This window comes from Cebus imitator, unplaced genomic scaffold (assembly GCF_001604975.1).
Source record: "Cebus imitator isolate Cc_AM_T3 unplaced genomic scaffold, Cebus_imitator-1.0 Scaffold188, whole genome shotgun sequence".
Lineage (NCBI taxonomy): Eukaryota > Metazoa > Chordata > Mammalia > Primates > Cebidae > Cebus > Cebus imitator.
The window spans coordinates 6,100,577-6,123,166 of record NW_016107503.1 but is presented as its reverse complement, the minus strand read 5'-3'; the positions used below and the strand labels follow the sequence as shown (position 1 = coordinate 6,123,166).

At 39.0% G+C, this 22,590-nt stretch overlaps 1 protein-coding gene across 1 annotated transcript in view; it reads left to right on the top strand.

The window, feature by feature from the left end:
- The window catches only part of VPS45 (vacuolar protein sorting 45 homolog), an 80,369-nt gene that overhangs the window by 28,991 nt on the left and 28,788 nt on the right, over window positions 1-22,590 (top strand). Inside the window, exons 12-13 of the mRNA XM_037744871.1 lie at window positions 396-517; window positions 16,662-16,793. Coding sequence (XP_037600799.1) covers window positions 396-517; window positions 16,662-16,793 — 254 coding nt within the window. The remainder of the gene's footprint in view (window positions 1-395; window positions 518-16,661; window positions 16,794-22,590) is intronic.

The window sequence follows — 22,590 nt, the reverse complement described above, 5'->3', positions numbered from 1 at the left end:
GGCACGCGCCACCATGCCCAGCTAATTTTTTGTATTTTTAGTAGAGACGGGGTTTCACCATGTTGACCAGGATGGTCTCGATCTCTTGACCTCGTGATCCACCCGCCTCGGCCTCCCAAAGTGCTGGGATTACAGGCGTGAGCCACCACGCCCGGCTAAGCAATTCTTTTAAAAAAAAATTCCTCTACAATAACTAGCCCTAAATTACAAGAGTATTTTTTATGAGATTAGAACATTTCTGGCTGATTAAAATAATTTTTAAATTTCTCACAGTTCCTATTTAAATCTGTCCCATGAAATCTCTATTAAGTGTATGTCCTTTTCTGATAATAAATGTTGATTCTTATGTTGCTAGTTTCATAAAAATGACATAAGAACCTTTCCCTCTGTTTTAGGGAGTAGAAAATGTATATACACAGCATCAACCTTTCCTACATGAAACCCTGGATCATCTTATCAAAGGAAAGCTTAAGGAAAACCTGTATCCTTATCTCGGCCCCAGCACACTCAGAGACAGGTAAGCTAACAAAGATATTAGTAATAAAAGTCAGAAACACTGAACAAATGAAAATTTAGAGTCATGTTAAGGTCTAAAGCTGAGATAATAGCGTTCTGCTCCTCCTTCCCTTGTCGTTTATCAGTTTTAAGATTCTTTTGGTTTTACATATATCAGTGATAGATATGAATTCCCCTGCTAAGTCTGAAACATTTATTTCTTTTGTACTTATGAAATAGGTGTTTTGGAGAGCCTCAAATCATCATCTTCTGTATTTCAGTATCAGACCAGTTTACTTATGCCATTTAAGGTTCTGTTTGATGGCATCTGGCATTTGGTGTTTCAAACATTAAAGCCAAAAATAGGCTTGCTGTTTGATTGCCATCCAGAGCAGGTTGTTACTATTTTTGGTGAGGACTGGACTTTGCCAAATGTTGCCAGCACACAAACTGAGAGACCTAATTAATAAAGGCCGTTTGTTACACAGGAGAAAAGGATTTTAAAAAGGCTTTCTTTTTTGATTATTAACCAAAGGAAGCAATAATTGTTACCTTAATCCAGTGGTTAGTTAATTTTTAATAAAAACAAAACTTGTCCAGAACAACTTATTTAGGCCAACCTGAAATTTTAAATACTGTATACATAAATTCTACCTATTTTTATATTTTTTTAGTTAGATACATGTCATCTAAAGGGGCTAACATGAACTTGAATCCTATTGGATAGATTAATGTGAAAATTTTACTGTTGATATAATTCTATTATTTCAGTTAATAAACATCTAAGAGGCTTGAAAGTACAGTGTTTTATAAATATTATGAGATTCTGAATGGGAAAATGTTTTGAGACACATAGATGACTCTTTTCCATGGTAAAGTATATTTTTTCATTTTGTCCTTAAAATTCTGTAATTTGGTACAGAATAGAAAAAATATCATCTTTTAAAAGTCCAAAGTTGAGAGGTAGAACATTTGGTGTTAAATTCAGAGAGTACACTCATTCAGATAAAATGTTTAAGGAACTTGGCATAAGACTCAGAAATGTCAGCTGAGTGGGAAGAATGAAAACCAGCCCAAAGTTATGTACTTATCTGAGAGGGTTTAAAAAAAAAAACTGTATTCTCAAGCCTTCTAATTAATGTGATAAGTAAAAACATTAATTTGCTTATGAATTTCATATAAGAATTACTGAACAAGAAGCTGAGTATGGTAGCTCATGCCTGTAATCCCAGCACTTTGGGAGGCTGAGGCAGGCGGATCACCTGAGGTCAGGAGTTCAAGACCAGCCTAACCAACAGGGATCAACCCTATCTCTACTAAAAATACAAAAATTAGCCAGGCCTGGTGGTACATGCCTATAATCCCAGCTGCTCAGGAGGCTGAGGCGGGAGAATCGCTTGAACCCAGGAGGCAGAGGTTGCACTGAGCTGAGATCACGCCATTGCACTCTGGCCTGAGTAAAAAGAGCGAAACTCTATCTCAAAAAGAAAAAAAAAAGAATTACTGAACAAGAAATTAGCTATTTATTGCCAAAGGGAAACCATAGGCCACCAGAAGAATATACTGTGTATGATCAGTACACAGCAGAAAACCTTTCTGATTTGCATAATTCATTCCCACACAAAGCCCAAAATTATATTCTTTGAACAAAATGCTCATTTATCAGTTGTCAACATCTGTTACCATTTGTCACTGTAACCTAAGTGTGTATATAATTAATAATTCAATTGCTTCGTCCTTTTATACAACAGATATATTTTATACAACAGATAAATAGGATAATGAGCTTCAAAGTAATTGTAGTGGTAGGGAGGACTACTTTAGATGGAGAGAGAACCTCTCTGAGAAGTGATATTTATGATGAGCTTTGAGTCATAAGAAACAGCCAAACCAGGCACAGTGGCTCACACCTGTAATCCCAACACTTTGGGAGGCCAAGGTAGGCAGATCACTTGAGGTCAGGAGTTCAAGATCAGCCTGGCCAACATGGCAAAACCCCATCTCTACTAAAAATACAAAAATTAGCCTGGTGTGGTGGCAGGCACCTGTAATCCCAGCTACTCAGGAAGCTGAGGTAGAAGAATCATTTGAACCTATGAGGCGGAAGTTGCAGTGAGCCAAGATTGTGCCATTGCACACCAGCCTGGGTGACAGTGAGACTCCCATCTCAGCAATCACATGATTAGGAGAAAAAGCATACAAAGCAGAGGGAAATACCAGAGCAAAGGCCTTGAAGAAAGAGAAAATTTGGCAAGTTCATGGAACAGAAGGAAGCCCTGCTTGGCTGGAGCATAGTGAATAAGGAGGAAATACGAGGTTGAAAAGACAGGCAGGGTTGGATCACATCAGGCCTCAAAGACCCTAGCAAAGGATTTTTTTTAATATCATAGGAAGCCATTGGAGAGCTAAGCATATAAGTAACATGAACTTAATTGTGTTTTAAAAGATCGTTTTGGTGAGAATGGATTATTGAAGGCAAAAACAAAAGCAGAGAGACTACTGAGGAGATGACTGCAGTAGTCCAGGTGAGAAATGGAAGTGGTTTGGGTAGGAGGCTGAGAGAGAAGCCGGAATCAATAGACTTCTTTAATGGCACAGATTTATGGAACAAGGGTAAGAGGGAAGTCAAGAATAACTCTCAGGCTTTGAGGAGAAATAGAGTTTTCTTGTTCAGTTGGGGATACCTATTAGATAACAAGTAGAAATGTCACATACTGAGAGTTGGCAAAAATATTAGTAATATTAAAACTGTGGAACTAGATAGGATAACTTAAAGAGAAAGCATAGAAAAGAGAAAAGAAGAGAGCCCAGGACTAAGCACTGAGTAGAGAATAAGGAGCCAGCAGTGGAGACTGAGGAGGAAGCAGAAAGGTAGGAGAAAAACTAGCAAAGCGTGGTGTCATCAAGAACAAGTGAGTAATAAACTGTGACCAAACTCTGAGAGGTAAAGAAGGTGAAGAAAGTACAGGATGCATCTGATTTGGCAACATGAAGGTCTTTGATGATATTCTCCCCTGGTTTCAGTGAGGTTGGAAGCCAAATTAGAGGGGTTAACGGGATATAAGATAAAATAAAGACAGCAAATGTATATAACACTTTTTAAGAAATTTTGCATAAAGGAGGAAGAGAAATGGAGTGGTATCTAGAAGAGATTGTGGGCTCAAGAGAAAGAGGGATTCTAGAGCATATGTATAATCCAGTGAGAATTATCCGGTAAAGAAGAGGATATAGGTAATGCAAAAGAGAAAGAGCTGCAGAAGTGAAGTCCTTAAGGAATCCAGAGAATAGAGGGATTGCCTGTGATAGGCACAGAGGTACTTTCATTTTAACAGGAGAGAAAGCAATATGTATAGATACAGTAGGTTTGTAGTTTCGATGGTGACAACATGGGGTCATCATGTCTGATTTTTCTCAGTAAAATATGATGCCAAGTTAGCTAATGTAAGGGGTATAAAGAAAAAGCATTGTGAAACTGTCATCTTGTAGGCTAGGAATCAAGTTTACTAGGGAAATGTAAGTAGGAGTTCTAGGCAAGGTTGAATGCCTAGAGAGTTTTATGGTCATTAATTTAAAATACAGCCAGTGAGCCTAGTTGTGTGGTTTTCCTCTGGAAACTATGAGCTGCTCCAGATTAAATGTGGAAAAGGCAGATAGTTGGGTCCAACTAGGATTTGGGGAAATGGAAACCAGAGGAGAGTATTGGATCATGAGAAAGGTATTGGTGAATGAATTGGAGATTTGATGAGGCCAAAGAATGATTACAGAAGAGTATTAGTATAGGTAAATTCGAAGTTGAGAGGTAGTTAGTGGAGAAAGATATTTTGAATTCAAGATTTCTTGGGGGGTATAGATACTCGTAATGAAAAAGTTTAGGTTGTAATCATGGATGTGGGCAGTTGTAGTGAGTAGAAGAAAAGATGAGGATTGGTAAAGAGACCTGGATGTCAGATGAGTAATCCACAGTGATGTTAAAGTCACTGAAAATTTTGAAAAGAGAAGGAGAAAAAGGAGGACAAGTAAGCCAGAGCTAAAGTCGCTCAGGGAATAAAAGTGACCAGGAAAGGAGGTCAGGAGAAAACAGCGCGACTACATTATGAGCTTCTAAAATAGTGGAAATTTTGAAGGAAGAAGGCAAAGAAACGGTTACAAAACTACAGTGGGTATCACAGAAAATACCTATTCCACCTCCTGGCCATGCCTGACAGAAGGAATACTGCAAAGGACTTGAAAACACTCTTATTTACCAATTACACTTCTAAAAGCTTACTCTATAGATATTCCTGTGCACGTACACAAAGATACTGAAGCAAGGATGTTCACTGAAGTAATAGCAAAAAACTAGGAACAAGCTAAATCTCTATCAATAGAGATTACCTAAACTAATCTCTAATACTTAAACTACAGTATAATACTACGTATTCTTTTTTTAATGACGTAAGTCTTCATGGGTATATGCAAAACTTTCTAAGATATATTGGGTACAAAAGTAGGATATTATAACATTTCTTTTGCTTAAAAAAAAAAAAAAAAACACCTGGGCGCGGGGGCTCATGCCTGTAATCTCAGCACTTTGGGAGGCCAAGGCGGGTGGATCACTTGAGGTCAGGAATTCGAGACCAGCCTGGCCAACATGGTGAAACCCTGTCTCTACTAAAAATACAAAAATTAGTCAGGCATGGTGGCACACATCTGTAGTCCCAGCTACTCAGGAGGCTGAGGCAGGAGAATTGCTTGAACTCAGAAGGTGGAGGTTGCAGTGAGCCGAGATTGTGCCATTACACTCCACCCTGGGCGACAGAGCAAGACTCCATCTCAAAGACAAAACAAAAAAAAATGTGTACATGTATATAAATATGTGCTTAAATATATAAACGTATGCATATAATATATATAATATTTTTTACGAGCACATATATGTATAAATATAGTTAACTTTTTTTTTTTTTTTTGAGACAGGGTCTGGCTCTGTCACCCAGACTGGAGAGCAGTGGCATGATCTCAGCTCACTACAGCCTCTACCTCTCAGGCTCAAGCCACCCACCTCAGCTTTCTGAGTAGCTGGGACTATAGTAACTAGCTAATTTTTGTATTTTCATAGAAACAAGGTTTTGCCATGCTGCTGGTCTCAAACTCCTGAGCTCAAGCAATCTGCCTGCCTCAGCCTCCCAAAGTGCTAGGATTACCAGCATGAGCCACCATGCCCTGCCTATAGTAACTGTTTCTGAAAGAATAATCAAGAACTTATTAATAGTTGTTACCTCTAGATACTGAAACAGCAGTTAGTTATATACCTATCTATCCTATCCATTAGTTATTGTATTAGGTATTGTAATCTCAAAATGAGTATTATGTTCTGTTAATCCTTGGGGTTTTCACAACATTTAACACAGTGATTTAGAAATAGTAGTTGTTCAATGGATGTTTGAGAAATCCTGCAGGCATCTCTTTTAGTTGATATGCCAATATTTATAATTGGAAAATTTAAACCAGAGAATAAATTTAAGTGATGCTATAGAAAATTTAGATTTTCGAAATTCATAAATAACTCTATAAAACATTCTGGCTCTGCATTGACGTGGCCACACTATCAGCTCTAGCCACTTTCTTGGCCCTTTATCATCATATTGAGAAGCATCCTTGATTATAGTGATATTTACTGTTATTTGTCTCATCATAATAGAAATTCTAGGTTTTATTGTTGTTGTAATAATAGAAAGTATCAAAGGAAATGTGGCAAGAACACAACTTTGCAAAACCAGAACACTAGTGGAAATTTTTCAGCCCTTAGCTATTAAATTAGTGTTTAAGCTGTTTGGCAGTATAGCTGTATCCACAAATTGGATTTGATCATTCTGCAGATGGGATTCTTGCATATCCTATTTTTCAAGCTAATTTTTTTTCTCACTCTAGAATTGCCTCTTGTCTCTGATAAAGGCAAGCAACTTTTTCATTTGGTGAGGAAATGGAGGTATGTGATCATGCATTCCAGAGTCAGTCAATTCAAAAAGGAAGTATTTTTCACGTTTACACAAATGTAATAGAATCTTGTTGCTACAGCTTATTTTTTGTTTCTGTGAAGCAGCAGTCCTTTTTCATTGGCCTTTTTTCCTGTAGTAAATGCTAATAAGAACTGTATCATTTGTAAGTATATTCAAAAATTACAATTTTAGCCATAAATATAATTCTCCACAAAATAGATAAAATGTTGCCTTTTGAAAGTTTGTGTTTCCACCTAACTTAACCACATATAGAAATAATGTTAAAAACTCTCAACAAGTCTGGGCACTGTGGCTCATGCCTGTAATCCCAGTACTTTGGGAGGCCAAGGCAGGCAGATCACAAGGTCAAGAGTTCAAGACCAGCCTGGCCAACATAGTGAAACCCCATGTTTTAGTCTTTACTAAAAACATGCAAAAATTAGCCGGGCATGGTGGTGGGCACCTGTAGTCTCAGCTATTCGGAAGGCTGGGGCAGGAGAATCACTTGAACCCAGGAGACAGAGGTTGTAGTGAGCCAAGGTCACACCACTATACTCCAATATTTGCAAACTATACATCTGACAAAGGTCTAATATTCGGCATCTATAAAGAACTTAAACAAATTTACAAGAGAAAAACAACCCCATTAAAAAGTGGGAGGCTGAGGCAGGTAGATCACCTAAGTTCAGGAGTTCGAGAACATCCTGGCCATCATGGTGAAACCCCATGTCTACTAAAAATACAAAAACTTAGGAGTGGTGGTCGGCACCTATAATCCCAGCTACTCAGGAGGCTGAGGCATGAGAATCACTTGAACATGGGAGGCGGAGGTTGCAGTGAGCTAAGATCAGGCCATTATACACTAGCCCAGGAAACAGGAACAAAACCCCATCTTAAAAAAAAAATAAGTGGCCAAAGGACATGAGCAAATACTTCTCAAAGAAGACATACATGCAGCCAACAAGCATATGAAAAAAAACTTAGTATCACTGATCATAAGAGAAATGCAAATCAAAACCACAGTGAGATGCCATCTCACACCAGTCTGAATGGCTACTATTAAAAAGTCAAAAAATAGGCTGGGTGCGGTGGCTCACACCTGTTATCCCAGCACTTTGGGAGGCCAAGGTGGGTGGATCATGAGGTCAGAAGTTCGAGACTAGCCTGGCCAACATGGTGAAACCGCTTCTCTACTAAAAATACAAAAATTAGCTGAGCATGGTGGTGCATGCCTGTAATCCCAGTTACCCAGGAGGCTGAGGCAGGAGAATTGCTTGATCCCAGGAGGTGAAGGTTGCAGTGAGATGAGATTGTGCCATTGCACTCCAGCTCTGAGCAACAGAGCAAGACTCCATCTTGAGGGGGAAAAAAAACGTCAAAAAATAAGAGATCCTGGAGATGTTGCAGAGAAAAGGGAACCCTTATACACTGTTGGTGGGAATGTAAATTAGTTCAACCATTGTGGAAAGCAGTATGGCAATTCCTCAAATAGCTAAAAGCAGAACTACCATTTGACCCAGCAATCCCATTACTGGGTATATATCCAGAGGAATATAACTCATTTTACCATAAGATACATGTGGCTGGGTGTGGTGGCTCACACCTGTAATCCCAGCACTTTGGGAGGCCAAGGCAGGTGGATCACCTGAGGTCAGAAGTTTGAGACCAGCCTGGCCAACATGGTGAAACCTCATTTCTACTAAAAAATACAAAAATTAGCTGGGTGTGGTGGTGGGAGCCTGTAATCTCAGCTACTGGGGAGGTTGAGGCAGGAAGGTTGCTTGAACCCGGGAGGCAGAGTGAGCCAAGACCATGCCACTGCACTCCAGCCTGGGCAACAGAGTGAGACTCCATCTCAAAAACAAACAAACAAACAAAAAAAAACATAGTGAAACCTCATCTTGACTAAAAATATAAAATTAGCCTGCATGTTGGTACACGCCTACTTGGGAGGCTGAGGCAGGAGAAATGCTTAAACCCAGGAGGCACAGATTGTGGTGAGCCAAGATTGTGCCATTGCACTCTAGCCTGGGCAACAATCGAAACTCCATCTCAAAAAAGAAAAAAAAAAGACATGCACTTTAGTGTTCATTACAGCACTGTTCACAATCTAAGACATGGAATCAACCCCTAAATGCCCACCAATGACAGACTGGATAATGAAAATGTACTTATACACCATGGAATATTAGGCAGCCATAAAAAAGAATGGGATTATGCCTTTTGTGGGAACATGGTTGGATCTGGAGGCCATCACCCTTAGCAAACTAACACGAAAAGAGAAAACTAAATACTGCATGTTCTTACTTATAAGTGGGAGCTAAATGATAAGAACTCAGGAACACAAGGAAATAGCAGACACTGGGGTCTACTTGAGCAAGAAGGTTGAAAGGAGGGAGGGGAACAGAAAAGGTAACTATTGGGTACTGAGCTTAATAACTGGGTGATGTAATAATATGTACGACAGACAAACCCCCATGATACATGTTTATGTAACAGACCTTCACATATACCCCCAAGCCTAAGATAAAAATTTTAAAAAATAAATATTTCCAGAAATCCTATATGTTAATATTTTAATTTTTTAACAGAATAAGATATTATCCTTGATTATCCTTGTATATCTCTATACAGCATGAGCTAGCTGCTGTTTTCTAATGTTTGCTGTCTGCATTAATTAATGCTTTGGTTGCCATGGTGAATTACAGAGCACAGGAAGATGCACACAAAGAATTGAACTTGTGTATTCCACTTAGCTTCAACCATCACATGAAAAAGATTTGCTATATGTTTTACCATTGGCCTTCTTGGAACATCTACTTTTAAAAGTCACTGGGAAAGGAATGAAAAGGAAAAATGTCAGTGGTATTTAAACATTTTTTTCATATATGTTCTTCCTTAAGCCAGCTTGAATAAGTAGTAGGAGGCTCAGGAAAACATTTATTAATGTTTTCATAACCAAATGTGACATAGTCATCTTTGTGAGACATACAATTGAGCCAAATTCTAAGAGCCTATCCATGTATCTAGGTTTTGTCCTTATATTTATATAACCCTACACCCACAGTTTACCATCCATGACATTTTCTTTCCTCTCCAGTAGTAGTACAAAAATATCCTGCCACCCTGAAATGATTGGACTGAAGGACAGTGTTCTCTTGCGATGCTAAAAGCCCACTTGAGTTTATTCCTTCCCAGTTCTTGCCTTTCTTTTCTATAAGAGACAGATATATTCTGCAGGTAGGTGATGGTTAGAGGATAGCTATGGAGAAGCAATATCATTTTCCATGATGCTTTCATTTGTCTGCTCAACGGCTATTTAAATTGACTTATCAGATCAGGAGCTCAAAACAAAAGTGTTAACTGTCTGATTCTTCTCATTAGTCACCAAGATGGTCACTGTATCCCTGCACAGGAAAGTTTCTCTCTCTTCTTAATAAAATATTCTATGCAATTCATTTATTTACTTAAGTAAATAAATTTGTTTGAGTAATCCATTTTGCAGTTTATCTTGAGTAAATATATATATTATTTTCCTATGTTTTTCTTTTTTGGGGTGAATATAATGTCCTTTTATTTTATTGTTTCTGAACACTTTAACTGCCTCTTATCTTCTTGCTTTTTACATAGTCTGTAACTATCACCCAGATAGTTACAACATTGACCAGAAGCCAGAAGGCATTCTACCAATAGTTTGATCAATGTTGTAACTATCTAGGTAGTTTTTCAGTCCTCATCTCCCTTCCTCCCTCCCCCCTTTTGGAGTCCCCATAGTTTCTTCTCTCCATCCTTATGTCCACGTGTACCTGCCATGTTAAACTCACATTTATAAGTGAGAACATGCTATATTTGATTTTTCTGCTTGAGAGTTATTTCACTTAGGATAATGGCCTCTTGCTCCATCCATGTTGCTGCAAAGGACATGATTTCATTCTTTTTTATGCCTGCTTAGTATTCCATGGTGTCGATATACCACATTTTCTTTATCCAGTCCACTGTTGGTAGTTACTTAGGTCAGTTCCATGGCTTTGCTATTGTATATAGTGCTGGGATAAACATGATTGCGGGTGTCTTTTTTATATAATGATTTCCTTTCCTTTGGGTAGATACCCAGTAATGGGATTTCTGGGTCAAATGGCAAGTTGTTTTTGATTTTTCTTTTTTCTTTTTTGAGACAGCATCTCATTCTCTTGCCCAGGCTGGATGGAGTGCAGTGGCACAGTCACAGCTCACTGCAGCCTTGACTCCCCAGGCTCAAGTGATCCTCCCATCTCAGTGCCCCCTCCCTGCCCCCTCCCTTGCTGAGTAGCTGAGACTACAGGCACACACCACCACACCGGGCTAATTAAAAAAATTTTTTTGTAGAGTCAGGGTCTTACAATGTTGCCCAGGTTGATCCCAAGCTCCTTGGCTCAAGCAATCCACCTGCCTTGGCCTCCCAATGTGCTGGGATTATAGGCATAAGCCATCAGGCCCAGCCTTTTTGTTATTGTTGTTTTTAAGGAAGAAGTGGGGACATGAGCAAGGACGTACCCTATGCATTCACTGCCCTCCCTGTGGCTTGATCACTAGTTCTATTTGTAGTTCTAGCTCCATTATGAGTTTGGAGCTAGTTCTATTTGAGCTAACTCCATCATGTTTTCCACAGAGGTTGAGCTAATTTACATTCCCACCAACGGTATATGAGCATTCCCTTTTCTCTGCATCCATGCCAACATCTGTTGTTTTTGACTTTTTAATAAACCAAAATAGTAAGAGCCATATATGACAAACCCAAGCTAACATCATACTGAATGGGGAAATCATTGAAGCATTTTCCCTAAGAACTGGAACAAGAGAAGAATGTTCACTCTCACCACTCCTATTCAACATACTGAAAGTCCTTGCCAGAGCAATCTAATAAAAAGAAATATTAGACGTTCAAATAGGAAAAGAATAAGTCAAATTATCTCTGTTCACATTCAATAGGATTGTATAGTTAGAAAATCCTAAAGATCCCTCTAGAAGATTCCTAGACTTGATAAGTGACTTCATTAAAGTCTCAGGATACAAAATCAACATACAAAAATCAGTAACATTTTTATAGATCAATAAAATTCAAGCTGAGAATCAAAGTAAGAGCTCAGTCCCATTTACAATAGCCACATACAAAAAATACTTAGGAATATATTTAACAAAGGAAGTGAAAGATCTCTACATGGAGAACTACAAAACACTGATGGAAGAAATCATAGTTGACACAAACAAATGGAAAAACATCCCATGCTCATTGATTGGAAGAATCAATATTGTTAAAAATGATTATATTATCCAACACAGTCTACAGATTCAACACAATTCCTATCAGGTTACCAACATCATTCTTCACATTAGAAAAAAAGAATCCTAAAGCTGATATGGAACCAAAGAAAGCCTAAATGGCCAAGGTGCTCCTAAGCAAAAAAACAAACCCAGAGTCACATTGCCTGACTTCAAATTATACTATTAGGCTATAGTAACTAAAATAGCATGGTACTGGTACAAAAACAGACACAGATCAATGGAACAGAATAAAGCACCCAGGGAAAAAACCACATACCTGCAACCAACTGATCTTCAATAAAGTCGACAAAAATAACAATGGGGAAAGGACACCCCACTGGATAAATGATGCTGGGAAAACTGGCCAGCCATACGCAGAAAAATGAAATTGGACTCCTATCTCTTACCATATACAAAAATTAACCCAGGATGGATTAAAGACCTAAATGTAAGACCTAAAACTATAAAAATCCTAGATGAAAACCTAGGAAAAACTCTTCTGGATATTGGTCTAGGCAAAGAATTTATGACAAAGATCCCGGAAGGAAATGCAACAAAAACAAAAATAGACAAATAGGACTTAATTAAACTAGAAAGCTTCTGCACAGCAAAAGAAATGATCAACAGAATCAACAGACAACCTACAAGTAATGCCTCTAACAAAGAACTAAACCACATCCTACAAGGAACGCAATAAGAAAAAACCTCATTAAAAACTGGTCAAAGGACACAAACAGACATTTCTCAAAAGAATTCTAAGTGGCCAATAAACACTTAAGAAAATACTCAACTTTACTGATCATCAGAGAAATACAAATTAAAACCACACTGAGATATCATCTTACACCAGTCAGAAAGTCAGAATGCCACTACTCTGGTTTACCTTCCTACCTGCTCTCCTGAAGCCTTTGTTATTTACGCGCTCTCTCTCTGACTCGCTAGCTGTCTCATTCTCTTCTCCCCATTCCCCCATTCTTTTTTGCTTCTCTACCGACTTTCCACAGCCTATAATCATACTCCATTTTATTTTGTTAAACAAATAATAAATGTAAAGCCTTTGGTCCTAGATTTTCCTCTAAGTTATGTCCTTCCCTTCATAGCCAGGCGTCTTAGATAAAGAAGCCCACAGTCACTGTCCCGTTTCTCAACTCTTCAATCCATGTAGCCTGGCTCCTTACACCACTACAACACACTAAAACATTTCTTGCAAAATCACAGTGGTAAATCCAGGGGACTCTCAATTCCCACCTTATTTTCCCCACTGCTCCATTTCACACTATTAACCATTCTTTTCTTCTTGAGACTCAGCTGGCCCTCAACCTCTCTCTCCTGATTCTCCTCCTACCTTTCTGAAACTGTTCTTCTCAGTTGCTAGTGCTAGCTACTCTTTTTACTTGTTTTGTAGTTGTTAGGGACTTGACAAAAAAATCTATTTTGGTTCTCTTCCCATTCTAGATGTTCTCCCTAGACAAAACTCATCTATTCCCATGGCTTCAGCTATCACATACTTGTGGAAAGCCCTAGACCTGAATACACAGATGTCTAGTGGGCATCTCCATTAGAATATTCCACAGTATCTAAAACATAACATGTTTTTGTCTTATTCTCATTAAATGTCCTTTTTCTCAAACCGAAACTACTACACCTAGTTACTAAAACCAGAAAACAAAGTTATGGACTCCTTTACCCCTATCTATCCTCCACATTCAGTCATTGACCAAATACTGAAGAATATGTATTTTTTTTGTGCCTGGATATCTAGTACCTCCTCTCCACCCTTTCTGGGATGTCTTTACTTCTAGCTTTCATCATATCTTCCCAGAAGTCTTACACTAGCCTTTTATTCTCCAGCTTTTCCCAGCAATGACACCCAATTCATTCTTGCACAGCTGCCAAAACTATCCTTCAAAAAAGAAGGAAATTTGCCTGGGCGTGGTGCTTCACACCTGTAATCTCAGCACTTTGGGAGGCCAAGGTGGGCAGATCACCTGAGGTCAGAAGTTTGATACCCCTAGCCTGGCCAGTATGGCAAAATCCCATCTTTACTAAAAATATAAAAATTAGCCAGGTATGGTGACTTGCGTCTGTAATTCCAGCTATTTGGGAGGCTGAGGCAGGAGAATAGCTTAACCCAGGAAGTGGAGGTTGCAGTGAGCCAAGATTGCCATTGCACTCCAGCCTGGGTGACAGAGCGAGACTCTGTCTCAGAAAAAAAAAAAAAATGCAGATTTGATCATGGTAACCTGTGAAAACCTTTCAGTGATTCCCCCATGGCCTGTGAGATTTGAGGTTTTCTATGAGCTGGCTTATGCTTACTTCTTCCTCTTTCTCTCACTATGTCCTCAACTTCACTTCTGTCCCAAAGGAAGAGTTAGAATGCGTCCAAAGCTTTTGGATCAAGCAGCTAGAAAGCTAAAGTGACTATCAAGTAAGATAGGGAAAGCTGTAGGTAGAACAGGCTTAGGGAAGATTGGGGATTTGAACATGCTGAATTGAGAAATCGATTAAACATCCAAATGGAAATGTCAAGTAGACAGATATTTAAGTGTGGAGTTTAGAAGAAAGGTCTGGGCTAGAGATGGAGATTTGGGAGCCATCAGCAGATAGATTTATTTACAACCAAAAAACTGGATGAGATTATCTAGGGAAGGAAATGTACTGTTTCTGCGCTAACTAGTAAGGTAACCACTTGCCAGTATGGCTGTTCACTTGAAATGTGGCTAGTGCTACAGAGGAATTAAACATTTAATTTTATTTTGATTAAATTTAAACAGCCATTAGTGGCAAGTGGTCACTATATTGAATGGAGCAGATGGAGGGAAGGAGTTTAGATGGAGAAGAAAGGAGGGCCAATGGCTGGGCTCTGGGCATTCCACCATTAAGAGGTCATGGAGATGAAGTGGGACCATCAAAGGATACTGAAAAGTAGCAAGGGAAAAAAAACCAAGTATGTAATTCTCTGGAGACCAAGTGAAGAAGGTATATCCAGAAGGAGCAAGTGATCAACTTAGATGTTGCTGACAAGTCAAGTAGGATGAAACTTCTGCCTCAGATCACCAGGTGTTAGTTTCATAAGGAGCAAGTAACCTAGATCCCTACCATGCACAGTTCACAGTGGGATTTGCACTCCTACAAGAATCTAATGCCTCCACTGATCTGAGAGGAGGTGGAGCTCAGGCCCTAATACCCACTGCTCACCTCCTGTTGTGCCCCCCTCCAGTTCCTAACAGACCACAGACTGGTATTGGTCCTCAGCCTGGAACTGGGGACCCTTATCATAATTGACACTCTACCATAACAACCTCTTCATCATTGGTAGGTTGTATAACTGTTTGATTTTTTTTTTGTTTTTTTGGTAGATGGAGTCTCATTCTGTCACCCAGGCTGGAGTGCAGTGGCACGATCTTGGCTCACTGCAACCTTCACCTCCTGTGTTCAAGTGATTCTCCTACCTCAGCCTCCCAAGTAGCTGGGATTACAGGCACCTGCCACTACACCTACATAATTTTTGTATTTTTAGTAAAGACAGAGTTTCACCACGTTGGCCAGCATGGTCTCGAACTCCTGACCTCAAGTGATCCACCCACCTCGGCCTCCCAAAGTGCATACAGGCATGAGCCACCATACCCTCCCTTGTGTAACTTTTACTGGGGAATCTCTGCAATTTAGAGACTATCTGAACATTTAAAAATAGCCAAAAGTAGCTGATTCTGTTTCAGTGAAGTTTCACAAGAACAAATACTCTCTCCGTTAATTCCTTCAAGGTATTTTAGAAAGAGAGAGACAGACAAGCAGGAAGGAAGGGTAGTGTTGGGTTTTTTTTTCATGATTTATACAGAAGCATGTATACTCCTTGATTAAAGATGTTTCTGGTTAGTTTTGTGCAATAACATTCAAAATGAATGCTTCTGCTTGATATAGTTTTAGTGTCCAATGAGTGTCCAATTTAACAAAATTACTTGCCTGGTAGGATTAATTAATTTTATCTTCTTTTGATGGCATGAGAAAAGAAAAACTGGACAAAGATTAATAGTTTTGAAAATAATTTGATCTCCTTCTTGGTGACATCTACAGAAGGAGCTAATGGGAGGCGCATTCACTTTTGTTATGAAGCCATTTTGATAAGGATTGAAACAGGAAACAGTAAAACAACACAGTGCTACCCAAATGAAAGTAGCGACTGAGCTGATGTGTTAACGTGTCCAGCATTTGCTATGTTCACGTTTGTTTGTTTGTTTGTTTGTTTCCATGGTTTCTGTTTCTTGGTTTATCCAAAGACTCAGAAAAAATATTTTAAGAAAAGATGGAGTTCCTAGAAGCACCATTAATTTGTGTGTCCCATTCTTTTTTTTACATTCAAAATACTAAATGTTTCTAGTTCCCATGTTTTGGGGATATCCAGATATGCCAGTTCTTTCAAAAATGCTTTGAGGTCCTTGGACAGAGGCCATTGTAATAGCACTGTACTAAGTATTTGACAAAGGGCTTATAAATGAAAGCAGATGTGTAGTATTAATATAAACATAAAATACTGCTGTATTGATATCATGTCACAGTGAGGCACTCTGTACCCTCTTGAATATAAAATAATATTTCTACATTTGGTTCCAGCAAACACTATTGTGCTATTCTGAAATCCACAGCACAGAAATTATAAGACATCCGCTCATAAACAGAAAGCAAATCACTATTCAGCATTTCCTGCCCTGTTTCCTGCCAATTTCAGATAATTAAAACTTTTTTTAAACCTTTTATTCTATTCTGCTTTAATTCTGCTTCCTCCACCAAAAAAAAGGAAGGTTTAGAAAGTAAAACTCTGTGTATATAAGTCGCAGCCCTTTTTTTTTTTCTTATCCTGTGATAATATCTCATTCTTCGTTATTGCAGACCTCAGGATATCATTGTGTTTGTAATTGGAGGAGCCACCTATGAAGAGGCTCTAACAGTTTATAACCTGAACCGCACCACTCCTGGAGTGAGGATTGTCCTGGGAGGCACCACAGTGCACAACACGAAAAGGTAAAAGAGAATATTCATTCTACAACTGTGTCCTCTTTCCCAGAGGATAAAGCTTACATTCGCTATATGTTGGAAAAATTTGGTCAGTACTAACCAAACTGCTGTAGACCGAAGTGCTCTGGTGTTTGCAGTACCCAGAATAATTTAAGAGTTTGTGAGAAAAAGGATCTATAGTACTTATGTTTGTTACATTCATAAATCTCTTTATTAGGTCAGAGACCTAGAAAGAAAGAACCATCCTACACTGTTAACAATTTGTATATCCTGTGTTCAAAAAAGGTGAAACCCTTGGAACTACTTAATAACCAGAGGCTTACACTTTCAAATACTTAAACATAATGGTATTGAAGTTTGTGAGTTTTTCTCTTTTGTTGATTAACTTTATTCACTCAGTAAGTATTCAGTAAGAAGAGCACAAAGATGAATAATCCAAAGATCTTACCTCAAGCTGTTGTCTATTAGGAAAGAACACTTAAAAATAAAAGAAAATAAGTGCCTAGAGAGGCAGATAAAAGAGCCAAGAGCTCTCAGAGTGACTAAGAGAAATTAGCAAATGTTTCATATGGAAGATAGTATATTAGCTGAGCCTTGGGTGAACATGGGCATATGGAGTGAGAGTACATTCTAGGTAGAGCTAACCACATGAACAAGTTATAAAAGCTGTAGGCAACATATATACACAAACAGCAAATTGTGTGTGATAAAGTGAAAAGATGACTGAATGCCATAATTGTGGAAGGCCTTGAACACCAGACTTAGGAATTTCTACTTTTTTATATAGAAAATGGAGAATTATTGAAAGCAGTGATTACAAGTAAGTCACAGTGTTTCAGGAACATTCATTTCACAGCTAAACGGTAGGTAGGAGAGGAAGAAACTACAGAACCATGACATGATTGTTGAATCTAAAGATTAGGGACCCAGAGAGATCCATGTTGAGCCATGTATGCATGGATAATTGGGAGTCATTAAAAGTATTCGTATACTTTTTTATTTTGTATTATCATTTGGTTTTTAATATAACTTTTCTCCTTTATTGCGGAAGTCATATATGCATATTCTGAATTTTTAATTCAGAAAGTACAAAGAGAAAAAAGGCTTCCACAATCTAACCACTGTTACATTTTAGTGAAAGCTTTTTTTTCTAAGCCTGTTTAGATGTTTATGTGAGTGTGTGGTCAGAGAGGGATCTCATTGTATGTCCTGTCTTTTAACTTACATTTTGCAGCCTGATGTAAACATTTTCTAGTGTTAAATATATAATCATTCATTAAACAAATATTTATTGGAGAGTAACATTCCTTGGGTTTGAATCCTGATTTCCCTCTTACTATTTTTGTGAACTTGGGCAAATTACTAACCTCTTTGTTAGCGTCCAGAACTCACTGGCCATTTATATATTTCTTTTGTGAATTGCTAGTTCATGTTCTTTGCCCATTTCACAATTGGGGTATTCCTTTTTTTTCTTAATAATTTTTTACAATTTTTATGTATATAAATAAAGTTATTGGCCTTTTGTCTATTATATATTTTACAAATCTTTTTCTTTATAGAAAAATATAATTATATTTTTGTTTTATACTATTCACAATGTTTTGTGTATAAAAGTTTTGTTGTTGTTAGTATTTTAATTTTATATAGTCACAGCTACCAGTGATTTCTGCCTTTGGTGTCACGCCTAGAAAATTCTTTCCTACCCAAGATTATATAAATACTAATATGCATTTTAAAAATTATTTTTAGGATACATATTTAACATATCTTTACAAGCTACCAGAATTTTATTGGTGTAAGCTGTTTTGTGGGGTTTCCTTTTATAACTTCTACAGAAATATTACAGTGAGGGTCTTATTTCTTCTTGACACCAAATACATCATGTCTTTCCCAACACCATTTCTACAATTCTCCAGACACCAACTGGATATCTAGCGCTTCAATTCAATTCTAACAGTGTCTACCTAGAGTTAGCATCTCATCTCGAAGTTAAAAGGGCTTCATCCCACAAGACCACCCCCACTTCAGATGCCAGTCACAAGTCCCAGACCACCCATATTTCTGAGTGACTGGCTGTAAATCAGGGGTTCCCATGACCCCTTCCTCAGGTTTGATAATTTACCAAAACAGATCACACAACTCAGGAAAACACTTCACTACATTTGCTGGTTATTATAAAGGATACAACTGAGGAACAGCCAAATGGAAGAGATACATAGGGCAAGGTATAGGGGTGGGGTGTGGAGTCTCCATGCCCACTTCAGGAACACCACCCCGACCCCAGCACTTTGTTATGTTCACCAACCCAGAAACTCTTGGAACCCTATTGAGTAGGGGTTTTTATGGAGGTTTCATTATGTGGGCATGCTTGATTAAATCATTAGCCCCTGGTGATTGATTGAGGCTGCAGCTGTTTCCCCTGCCCTGGAGCTTCAGAGATGGGGCTGAAAATTCGAAGTTTCTTTTTTTTTTTTTTTTTTTTTTGAGACGGAGTTTCGCTCTTGTTACCCAGGCTGGAGTGCAATGGCGCGATCTCGGCTCACCGCAACCTCCGCCTCCTGGGTTCAGGCAATTCTCCTGCCTCAGCCTCCTGAGTAGCTGGGATTACAGGCACGCACCACCATGCCCAGCTAATGTTTTGTATTTTTAGTAGAGACGGGGTTTCACCATGTTGACCAGGATGGTCTCGATCTCTTGACCTCATGATCCACCCTCCTCGGCCTCCCAAAGTGCTGGGATTACAGGCTTGAGCCACCGTGCCCGGCCGAAGATTCTTATTAAGGCTTGGTCTTTCAGGCCACTAGCCCTCATCCTGAAGCTACCTAGAGGCCCACCAAGAGTTACCTCATTGAAACAAAAGATACTCCCATCACTCTCAGTACTTAGAAAATTCCTAGGGACTTAGGAGCTCTGTGCCAAGAATGGGGACAAAGAGACCAAATATCTTTCTATGATACCACATACATACACTTATACACAGGTACTTCATTACGTACAGAAAATTGTATACATGATAAACAGCACAGTAAAATATTGCAAAGTGAATTTATCTATGAAATGTCCACTGAGTGTAATGATCAAGAAATAACACGTTACCAGCACCCCCAGAAGTCTTTCTTATGCCTCATGCTCCCTCCTTGTCACAATTCCCTGCAAAGTATTCATTTTTATGCCTTCTGTCACTATAGATTAGTTTTACCTGTTCTTAAAAGATATTTGTTGAACAAAAGAAGAAATAGGCCGAATGCAGTGGCTCGCACGTGTAATATCAGCACTTTGGGAGGGCAAGGTCGGTGAATCATTTGAGGTCAGGAGTTTAACACCAGCCTGGCCAACATGGTGAAACCCCGTCTCTACTAAAAACACAAAAATTAGCTGGACATGGTAGTGGGCACCTGTAGTCCCAGCTACTCGGGAAGCTGAGGCAGGAAAATCGCTTGAAACTGGGAGGTAGAGGTTGCAGTGAGCTAAGATCACACCACAGCACTCCAGCCTAGGCAACAAACATCTTTTTAAATGAATATCTCACTTCTTTAGAAAGTAAGAGGAATTGCCAAGGGTCAGCACAAAAAGGGAACCAAAACTAAGCTTGATAAGTATAAACTGATGCTACAACTCTCTAATAGGCATGTGCCAGTGTTATTAAACAAGAGTACTGTGTTTTAGTAGCCACGGAGGCTCACAAATAATACAAGAATCTTAAAATGTTTTAACTCGAATCACCTTCCTCCCAATTTATACACTATCATTGTCCAGTGTTTTGGTTTTACCTTTTCAAAATTCCCAAATTAATCATTATTTTCAATAGTTAATGTTTATTTATATTTACCTGCATATTTCCCCCCCTTTTCCCCTCTACTTTGTTTCTTTCCTCCTGGCTCTTCCTTCGATCCAATTTTCTTCTTACTAAAGAACATTCTTGCCCGAATCCCATGCCTGTAATCCCAGCACTTTAGGAGGCTGAAGTGGGCAGATCACTTGAGGTCAGGGATTCAAGACCAGCCTGGCCAACATGGTGAAATGGCATCTCTACTAAAAAATACAAAAATTAGCCAGGCATAGTGGCACATACCTGTAATCCCAGCTTCTCAGGAGGCTGACACTAGAGAATCGCTTGAACCAGGGAGGTGGGGGTTGCAGTAAACCAAGATCGAGCCACTGCACTCCAGCCGGGGCAACAGAGCAAGACACCATCTTTAAAAAAAAAAAAAAAAATTATATATATATATGGGGGAGGGGGGGAGAGAGAGAGAGAGAGAGAGAGCAGATACTATATGTTAGGCACTGTACTGAAAGTACTTTAAATATATTAACTCATTGAATCCTCACATGAAGTTTGTACTACTATTATCTCTACTCTATATATGGAAACTGAGGTACAGAGAGATGAACTTACTCAAGTAGACATGACTAGTAAGAGATGGAGCCAATTTTGGAAGCCAGAACCCATGCTTTTAATCACTATGCATTTCCTTCCTGAGTATTACCTGAATGCCTGATACTGCATTATTCTCTAAATAATATTTAATAATTTAGGATTCAAAAGGTCTTATTTATTACTTGATGGTAGCCATAAAAGATTTTGTCTTCTTGATCCAAATGAGTTCCTTCACGAATGGTTATTGTTAATGTTATTGTTAATCATAATCTTTTAAATAGGCTTTCATGTCAGAATTCAAAAAGATTAATTGACCCTTAAGTACTTCCTCTGAGAGTTAATATTTCTCACTGAGTAGCCCCATGGCCAGTGCCTAAGAATTGTGTAGCATCATCCCTTTAATTTGAAATATCAGCAGGTTAAAATTAAATGTATATCTCCATTTAAAAAATAAGTAACGGGGCCAGGCACGGTGGCCCACCCGTGTAATCCCAGCACTTTGGGAGGTGAAGGCGGGCAGATTGCCTGAGGTCAGGAGTTTGAGACCAGCCTGGCCAACATGGGGAAACCCTGTCTCTACTAAAAATACAAAAAGTAGTTGGGTGTGGTGTTGGGCACCTGTAGTCCCAGCTACTCAGGAGGCTAAGGCAGGAGAATCATTTAAACCCAGGAGGCAGCAGTTGCAGTAAGCCAAGATCACACCACTACACTCCAGCCTGGGCAACAAGAACGAGACTCCATCTCAAAAAAAAAAAAAGTACATAAGTAAATAAATAAAAATAATTAAAAATAAGTTGGGGGCTGCGCTTGGTGGCTCAGGACTGTAATCCCAGCCCTTTGGGAACCTGAGGTGGGCGGATTGTTTGAACTCAGGAGTTTGAGACCAGTCTGGGCAATGTGGTGAAACTCCGTCTCTATCAAAAATACAAAAAAATAGCCAGGCGCAGCAGTGCCACCTGTGGTCTCAGGTACTTGGGAGGCTGAGGTGGGAGAATTGCTTTAGTCCGGGAGCTGGAGGCTATAGTGAGCCAAGATTGCATCACTGCACTCCACCCTGGGTGACAGAGCAAGACCGTGTCTCAAAATAAATAATCTAGAAAGATAGATTAGTAAAGATTTTTATATGTCTTTGTAATTTAGTCATATTACATACAAAACTGCACGTTTTAGATGTGTTTGACGAATGGCAGGGCACAGTGGTTTATGCCTGTAATCCCAACACCTTGGGATGCCGAGGCAGGTGGATCACAGGATCAGAAGATCAAGACCAGCCTGGCCAAGATGGTGAAACCCCATCTCTACTAAAAATATAAAAATTAGCCAGGTGTGGTGGCGTGAGCCTGTAATCCCCCCTACTCAGGAGGCTCAGGTAGAGAATTGCCTGAACCCAGGAGATGAAAGTTGCAGTGAGCCGAGATCGCGCCA